At 50.8% G+C, this 8,865-nt stretch overlaps 1 protein-coding gene across 1 annotated transcript; it reads right to left on the bottom strand.

The window, feature by feature from the left end:
* Nucleotides 1-206: 206 nt before the first annotated feature.
* LOC148220567 (alpha-soluble NSF attachment protein-like) lies at nucleotides 207-8,533 on the bottom strand (the record flags this gene model as incomplete). Its single annotated transcript, XM_088155145.1, is given in 7 exon segments — nucleotides 207-291; nucleotides 1,610-1,665; nucleotides 3,421-3,498; nucleotides 4,400-4,446; nucleotides 6,409-6,525; nucleotides 7,457-7,536; nucleotides 8,387-8,533. Coding segments are annotated over 7 exon segments (561 nt in total), but the record flags the coding sequence as incomplete, so codon positions are not given.
* Nucleotides 8,534-8,865: the final 332 nt, after the last annotated feature.

The raw sequence follows: 8,865 nt of genomic DNA, 5'->3' as shown, positions 1-8,865 counted from the left end.
TAGGAGGAGAAGGAAGAAGAAGATGGAGAGGAGAAGAAAGAGGAAAAGGAAGAGGAAAAAAAGGGGGAAATGAGGAAAAGGAGGAGGAGGAGGAAGAAAAGGAGGAAGAGGAGGGGGGGAGGAGGATAAAGGAGGAGGAGGAGGAGGGGGGGAGGAGGAAGAGGAGGAGGAAGAGGAGGAGGAGGAGGGGGGGAGGAAGGCCTGACCTGCTCGTAGATGTCGATGGCGCGCGGGAACTGCTCGAGCTGCGCGGCGAACGCGGCCACCTTCAACAGACACTTATTGGCCGAGCTGGGAACGGCAGGGGAGCCATGGGGGACCCATGGGGAGCCATGGGGAGCCATGGGGTCAATGGGGAGCCATGGGGAGCCATGGGGGAGCCATGGGGAGCCATGGGGTCAATGGGGAGCCATGGGATCAATGGGATCAATGGGGAGCCATGGGATCAATGGGGAGCCATGGGGGATCAATGGGGATCAATGGGATCCATTGGGGATCAATGGGGGATCAATGGGGGAGCCATGGGGATCAATGGGGAGGCATGGGATCAATGGGATCAATGGGATCCATGGGGAACAGCAGGGGAGCCATGGGGGATCCATGGGGAGCCATGGGATCAATGGGATCAATGGGGAGCCATGGGATCAATGGGGAACGGCAGGGGAGCCATGGGGTCAATGGGGAGCCATGGAATCAATGGGATCAATGGGATCCATGGGATCCATGGGGAGCCATGGGATCAATGGGGGAGCCATGGGATCAATGGGGATCAATGGGATCCATGGGGATCCATGGGGAACGGCAGGGGAGCCATGGGATCAATGGGGAGCCATGGGATCAATGGGGAGCCATGGGATCAATGGGATCAATGGGATCCATGGGGATCAATGGGGAACGGCAGGGGAGCCATGGGATCAATGGGGATCCATGGGGGGATCCATGGGGGGATCCAGGGGGGGATCCAGGGGGGGATCCAGGGGGGGATCCAGGGGGAATTCATTTAGAATTCAGTGGGAATTCAACGGGAACTCATTGGGAATTCATTGAGAATTCATTGGGAATTCAGTGGGAATTCAGTGGGAATTCAGTGGGAATTCAGTGGGAATTCAGTGGGAATTCATTGAGAATTCAATGGGAATTCAGTGGGAATTCAGTGGGAATTTGGGAACTGGGGATGGGCTGGGTTCCCAGAAACACCCAGGAACACCCAAAATAACCCCAAAAAACCCCAAATCCTGGAAATCCCCAAAATCCCAGAAATTCCCCCCAAATCCCTCCCAGATCCCACCCAGGATGGGAAACTGGGAACCCCCAGGGCCGGATCTGGGGGATCCATTGGGATCTGGGTCAGGACTAACTGGGATCAGGATTAACTGGGATCTGGGTCAGGACTAACTGGGATCAGGATTAACTGGGATCTGGGATCAGGATTAACTGGGATCAGGACTAACTGGATCAGGATTAACTGGGATCAGGGTCAGGACTAACTGGGATCAGGACTAACTGGGATCAGGACTAACTGGGATCAGGGTCAGGACTAACTGGGATCAGGACTAACTGGGATCAGGACTAACTGGGATCTGGGTCAGGACTAACTGGGATCTGGTACCTGGTGGATTCCTCCCCCTTGTAGTAATCGGCCGCCTGCTCGTAGTGGGCGATGGCCTGGGAGGGAAAAACGGGAAAAATGGGAAAAAAAACAGGGAAAAGTGAGGAAAAAACAAGGGAAAAAACGGGGAAAAACAGGGAAAAAACAGGAAAAAAGTGGGGGTGGAAAAAAGGGAAAAACAGAAAAAATCGGGGATCAGATCCCACAAAACCTCAGTGAAAAACCCCAAAAAACCTGGAAAAAAAAGGGAGGGAAAAGGGAATGGGAATGGGAACACAAGGGGGGGGAAAGGGGGTAAAAATGGATAAAAATCCCAAAATGTCTGGGATGATGATTCCTGAATTCCCAGAGTTCTGTGGGTCCCTGCTCCCCTTCCCCAATCCCTTCCTGGTGCCCATTCCCAAATTCCTGTCCCAAATTTAATTCCTAAATTCCCAAATTCCAGTCCCAAATTCCTGTCCCTGAATCCTGTCCCTGGTGTCCATTCCCAAATTCCTGTCCCAAATTCCATTCCCGAATTTAATTCCCAAATTCCTGTCTCTGGTCCCATTCCCAGATTCCCAAATTCCCCAATTCCTGTCCCTGGTCCCATTCCCAGATTCCCAAATTCCCAAATTCCCAAATTCCCCAATTCCTTCCCCAGCTCCCGCAGCTCCGGCCGCCCCCGCTCCGGCTGCTCCATCTGGACACGGCCTGGCAGGAGCTCCAAAAAAATTTAAAAAAATCCTGGAAAAATCCCCAGTTCACCACAGAAAAAAATCCCAAAAAATTCCCCAAAACCCCTAGAAAAAAATCCTCAAAAAATCCCCCCCCCCCCCCAAAAAAAAAAACCCACAAAAAATTGCAGAAAAATCCCCAATTTATCCCAGAAAAATCCCCAATTCACCCCAGAAAAATCCCCAATTCACCCCAGAAAAATCCCCAATTCATCCCAGAAAAATCCCCAATTCATCCCAGAAAAATCCCCAATTCATCCCAGAAAAATATTCAGAAAAAACACCCCAGAAAAATCGCAGAAAATTCCCTCAGATTCCCCAGAAAAATCACTGATTTCCCCAGGACTTTCCCAGGTTTTTTCCCAGGATTTTCCAAGGGATTTTTCCAGGATTTCCTCGGATTTTTCCCATATTTTCCCCAGGAATTTTCCCATATTTTTCCCAGTATCTTCCCCAGATCTTCCCCAGGATTCTCCCGGTTTTTTTCCCCGTTTTCCCTGGGATTTTCCCCAGGATTTTTCCCGGTTTCTTCCCAGTATTTTTCCTGTTTTTTCCCGGATTTCCCCGGTTTTTTTTTTTCCCATTTTTTCCCCATTTTTTCCCCGGATTTTCCCCAGTATTTTTCCCTTTTTTTCCCCGATTTTTTTTCCCTGTTTTTTTTTTTTTTTTCCCCGGTTTTCCCCTATATTTTCCCCATTTTTCCCCCGTTTTCCCCCATTTTTTCCCCATTTTCCTCCATTTTTCCCCCCATATTTTCCCCATATTTTCCCCATTTCCCCCCCATTTTTTCCCCATATTTTCCCCATTTTCCCCCCATATTTTCCCCATATTTTCCGCTATATTTTCCCCATTTTCCCCCATATTTTCCCCATTTTTTCCCCATTTCCCCCCCATATTTTCCCCATGTTTTCCCCATTTTCCCCCCATATTTTCCCCATATTTTCCCCGTTTTCCCCCATATTTTCCCCATATTTTCCCCATATTTTCCCCGTTTTCCCCCCATATTTTCCCCATATTTTCCCCCATTTTTTCCACATTTTCCCCCCATATTTCCCCCCCATTTCCCCCCCATTTTCCCCCTCCCCAGCCGCCCACCTTGCCGATGTCCAGCAGGTCGCTCTCGCAGATCTCGGCGATGGTGATGTGGTGCTTGGCTGCAATGGTGAAACGGCCCTGGGGAAAAACGGGAATTCCGGGGAAATTCCATGGGGAAAACACGGGAATTCCAGGGGAAATTCCATGGGGAAAACACGGGAATTCCAGGGGAAATTCCATGGGGAAAACACGGAAATTCCACGGGGAAAACACGGGAATTCCATGGGGAAAACACGGGAATTCCATGGGGAAAACACGGGAATTCCATGGGGAAAACACGGGAATTCCAGGGGGAAAACACGGGAATTCCAGGGGGAAAACATGGGAACTCCATGAGAAATTCCATGAGGAAAACACGGGAATTCCAGGGGAAATTCCATGGGGAAAACACGGGAATTCCATGGGGAAAACATAGGGGAAAACACGGGAATTCCATGGGGAAAACACGGGAATTCTGGGGAAATTCCATGGGGAAAACACGGGAATTCCATGGGGAAAAAAACCCGGGAATTCCAGGGGAAATTCCAGGGGAAAAAAATGGGAATGGGGCAGGGGAAATTCCATGGGGAAAAACAGGAATTCTGGGGAAATTCCATGGGGAAAACATGGGAGCGGGGCAAGGGAAAACAGGAAATATTCCAGGGAAGGTCCCAGGGAAAAATGGGAATGTTCCATGGGAAAAATGGGAATGTTCCATGGGAAAAATGGGAACGTTCCCTGGAAAATTCCGTGGAAAGCTGGGAAGGTTCCACAGGAAATTCCATGGAAAAACAGAAATTTTCTCTGGAGTGTTCCCTCAGGAAAAATGGGAAAATTCCATGGGGAAAAACGGGAATGCTTTGTGGGAAAAGCAGGAAAATGCAGGGAAATGGGAATGCCCCAAAGGAAAAGCAGCACGGGGAGGGGGAAATGGGAATGGGGGAACCCCAAACCCCAAATCCCAGGTGGGAATTCCAGAGGGAATCCCGGGAATTCTCACCATGTCCGTGTAGATCTCGATGGCGCGGAGCAGGCAGTTGATGGCCTCTGGAAAAGGGGGAAAAAAAACGGGAATGGGGCACAAAATCCTCGGGATCAAAACCCCAAAATCCTCGGGATCAGAGCCCAAAATACTCGGGATTTAAACCTCAAAATCCTCGGGATTTAAATCCCAAAATACTCAGGATTTAAACCCCAAAATCCTCGGGATTGGAACCCAAAATCCTCGGGATTTAAATCCCAAAATCCTCGGGATTTAAACCCCAAAATCCTCGGGATTTAAATCCCAAAATACTCGGGATTGGAGCTCAAAATCCTCGGGATAAAAACCAAAAATCTTTGGGATCAAAGCTCCCAAGTTCCCAGGATTAAAACCCCAAAAAATTCAGGATTGGACACCCCCAAATCTTTGGGATCAAACCCTAAAATCTTTAGAATTAAAACCCCAAAATCCTCGGGATTGGAACCCAAAATCTTTGGGATCAGAGCCTGAAACTTTCTGGGATTGGAGCCCCAAACCCTCAGGATTATCCCGGAATTTTTTAGGGTTGGGACCCCCAAAATTTGGGGGATCAAAACCCCAAGTTTTGGGATCAGAATCCCAGATTTTGGAAGCTCAGATTCAATTCCTGAAAAGTCAGGGATTTCAGGGATCTTTAACCCTTTTTTTTGGGAATTCCAACCCCCCCAGAATGAATCCCGAGGAGATTTTTTCCTTCCCAGGTGAGAAAATCGGGATGAAATCATTCCCAGATTTGACAAAACATTAAAATTCCAAATTTCTGCTCCGTTATCCCTGAAAATCCCCCAAAAACCAGGAACGGGGAGGGGGATAGGATCCAAGGACATCCCAAACTTTCCATCCCAAAAATCTGCCCAAAACTCCGGAATTTCCACCCCCTCCCCCCTCTGGAGCTGCTCCAGAACCAGCAGAAGCCAAAACCTCGGGAATTCTGCCCAAAAACCTCGGGAATTCTGCCCTAAAACCTCGGGAATTCTGCCCAAAAACCTCGGGAATTCTGCTCCAAAAACCTCGGGAATTCTGCCCAAATTCCCCGGGAATTCTGCCCTAAAAACCTCGGGAATTCTGCCCAAATTCCCCGGGAATTCTGCCCTAAAAAAACTCGGGAATTCTGCCCAAATTCCCCGGGAATTCTGCCCTAAAAACCTCGGGAATTCTGCCCAAATTCCCCGGGAATTCTGCCCTAAAAAACCTCGGGAATTCTGCCCAAATTCCCCGGGAATTCCGGCCCCAGCTCGGCTCCATCTGCTCCTGGCTGGGAGCGAATCCCGCCCCCGGAATTCCGGCTGAGCACCAAAAACCCCTCGGAAAAGTGGGAAAAATTCCCAAAATCTGGGAATTCTGGGGGATTTGAGGAGGGTTCTGGGAATTTTAGGGAGGTTTTTGGGAATTTTAGGGGATTTGGGGGGGATTTGAATGGGACAGGATTTTAATGGAATTTTAATTGGATTTAGCAGGGTTTTGATGGAATTTTATTGGGATTTGGCAGGACTTTAATGAGATTTTTAAGGGGATTCGATCAGGATTTTGCAGGATTTCAATGGGATTGGACAAGATTTTAATGGTGCTTGAGAAAATTTTAATGGGATTTTAATGGGATTATTTTAGTGGGATTTCAATGGAATTTTAATTGGATCTGACAGGATTTTAATGCAAATATTTTAATGGGATTTACTGAGATTTTAATGGGATTGGGTAGGATTTCAATGGGATTTAATGGGATTTACTGGGATTTTAACGGGATTTACTGGTATTTTAATAGGATTGGATAGGATTTTAATGGGATTTTAACGGAATTGGGTAGGATTTTAACGGGATTTTAATGGGATTTTAACGGGATTTTAACAGGATCTGCCAAGATTTCAGCGGGATTTTTTGGAGATGTCACCAGCGTTCGGCAGAATTCCAGCAGGAATTTCGAGGGCTCCCACCCCCCGCCCCCCGGAATTCCCAGAATTCCCGGGATTCCCGGGATTCCCGGCGCTCACCCTGCGGATCAGCTTTCCTGAAGGCGTTCCCGGCATCCACCAGGTTGGTGGCGGCGTCGTGTTTGCTCTGGAGCTGCAGCTGCAGCTGAGCCGCGCGGGAGAAGGCGGCGCCGGCCTCTGGAAAACACCGGGAAAACACCGGGAAAATGTGGGAATGACACCGGGAAAATGTGGGAGAAGGCGGCCCCGGCCTCTGGAAAACACCGGGAAAACACCGGGAATGACACCGGGAAAATGTGGGAATGACAGCGGGAAAATGTGGGAACGACACCGGGATAAACACCGGGAATGACACCGGGAATTCGTGGGAATAACTCCGGGAATTCATGGGAGAAGGCGGCCCCGGCCTCTGGAAAACACCGGGAAAACACCGGGAATGACACCGGGAATGACACCGGGAATGACACCGGGAATTCATGGGAATAACACCGGGAAAATGTGGGAATGACACCGGGAAAATGTGGGAATAACACCGGGAATTCATGGGAATAACACCGGGATAAACACCGGGAATAACAGCGGGAATAACGGGGGATAAACACCGGGAAAAACACCGGGAAAAACACCGGGAATTCACGGGAGAAGGCGGCCCCGGCCTCTGGAAAACACCGGGAAAACACCGGGATAAATATGGGATAAACACCGGGAAAATGTGGGAATAACAGCGGGAATAACAGCGCGAGTTCATGGAATTAACAGCAGGAAAACACCGGGAAAACACCGGGATAAACACCGAGAATTTATGGGAATAACACTGGGAATTCACGGGAGTGAATGCGGCGCTGGCCTCTGGAAAACAGAGGGATAAATCCCGGGAATTCATGGGATAAACACCGGGATAAACACCGGATAAACACCGGGATAAACACCGGGATAAACACCGGGATAAACACCGGGATAAACACCGGGATAAACCCGGGAATTCAGGGGAATAATCCCGGGAATTCACAGCAGAACGCAGCCCCGGCCTCTGGGAAAAGCAGGACAGGGTCGGGAATGGATCCGGAATTCCCGAAATTCCCGGAATTCCCGCAATTCCCGGACTCACGGCTCCAGTTCTTGGCCATTTTGAACATGTTGGCGGCGCGGGTGTAGCACTCGCAGGCCTCCTCCAGCCGGGAAGAGCCCCTGGAAAAAACGGGAATTCCGGGAATTCCGGGAGGGAAAAGGGGGAGCTGGGGGGGGGAAAACGGGGATTGGGGGGAGGAAATGGGAATGAGGGGGGGAAAATGGGAATTGGGGCGGAAAAAGAGGGAATTAGAGTGGGATAATGGGAATAGGAGTGGGAAAATGGGGATTGGGATGGGGGAATGGGGATTGGGGCAGGGAAATGGAGGAATTCAGATGGGAAAAGTGGGAATTGGGGGAATTCCTGCTGCTCCCTCAAGAAAATTCCCCAATTCCCCCTCAGGACCCCCCAGTTCCCCTCTCGCTCCCTTTTTCCCCCTCACAACTCCCTCAATTCCCAACCTTCCCCCTTTTTTTCCCTCATAACTCCCCCAATTCCCAACCTTTCCCCTTTTTCCCCCTCACAACTCCCCCAATTCCCAACCTTTCCCTTTTTCCCCCTCACAACTGCCCCAATTCCCAACCTTTCCCTTTTTTTCCCTCACAACTCCCTCAATTCCCAACCTTTCCCCTTTTTTTCCCTCATAATTTTTCCAATTCCCCTCCCTCTCTGCTATTCCCCCTCACAACTTCCCCAACTCCTCTCCTCCTTCCATTTTCTCCCTCACAACTGCCCCAATTCCCAACTTTTCCACTTTTCCCCCTCACAACTGTCCCAATTCCCCTCCCTCTCCCCTTTTCTCCCTCACAACTCCCCCAGTTCCCCTCCCTCTCTCCTTTTCTCCGTCACAACTGCCCCAATTCTCCTGCTCCTCCCTTTTCCACCTCACAACTCCCCCAATTCCCGCCCTCCCCCCTCCCGGCCGCCATGACTCCCCCTCCCCGCCCTCCCCTCAGGCCCCGCACGCACCCAAAGAGGCCCCCGAGGAAGGACTGAGCCCCCCGGACCTTCTTGTCCGCCTCGGCCAGCAGCCGCTGCGCCTCCGCCTCTTTCCCCGCCGCCGCCATGACGGCCCCGCCGCCGGCCCGGTCACGTGATGGGGAGCGCGCCCCGGAAGCGGCGGCTCCGCGGCGGCGCCCCCTGGCGGGCGGGAGGACCGAGCCGAGCGGCCTGGGGGCGTGGTTTATGCAAACGAGGAAGCGCGACGTGGCTGTTGATAGGCCGCGTTTGCGGGCGTGGTTTGCGCTAATTAACAACTCGTGGGGGGGCGGTGTATGTAAATTAGGGGTGCAGGTTGTCTCTGTGTTGGGGTGGGGCGTGGTTTATGCAAACGAAAGTCTCAGGGTTGGCGCTGGGGCTCGGGGAGTGGTTTCTGCTAATTTACAGCCTGCTGGGCCTGGTTTATGCTAACGTGCAGTTATGTGGGCGTGATTTAGGCTGATTTATAG

Source organism: Sturnus vulgaris, chromosome 35 (assembly GCF_052056855.1).
Source record: "Sturnus vulgaris isolate bStuVul1 chromosome 35, bStuVul1.hap1, whole genome shotgun sequence".
Taxonomy (NCBI): Eukaryota; Metazoa; Chordata; class Aves; order Passeriformes; family Sturnidae; genus Sturnus; species Sturnus vulgaris.
This window is presented reverse-complemented; position numbering and strand designations above follow the sequence as displayed.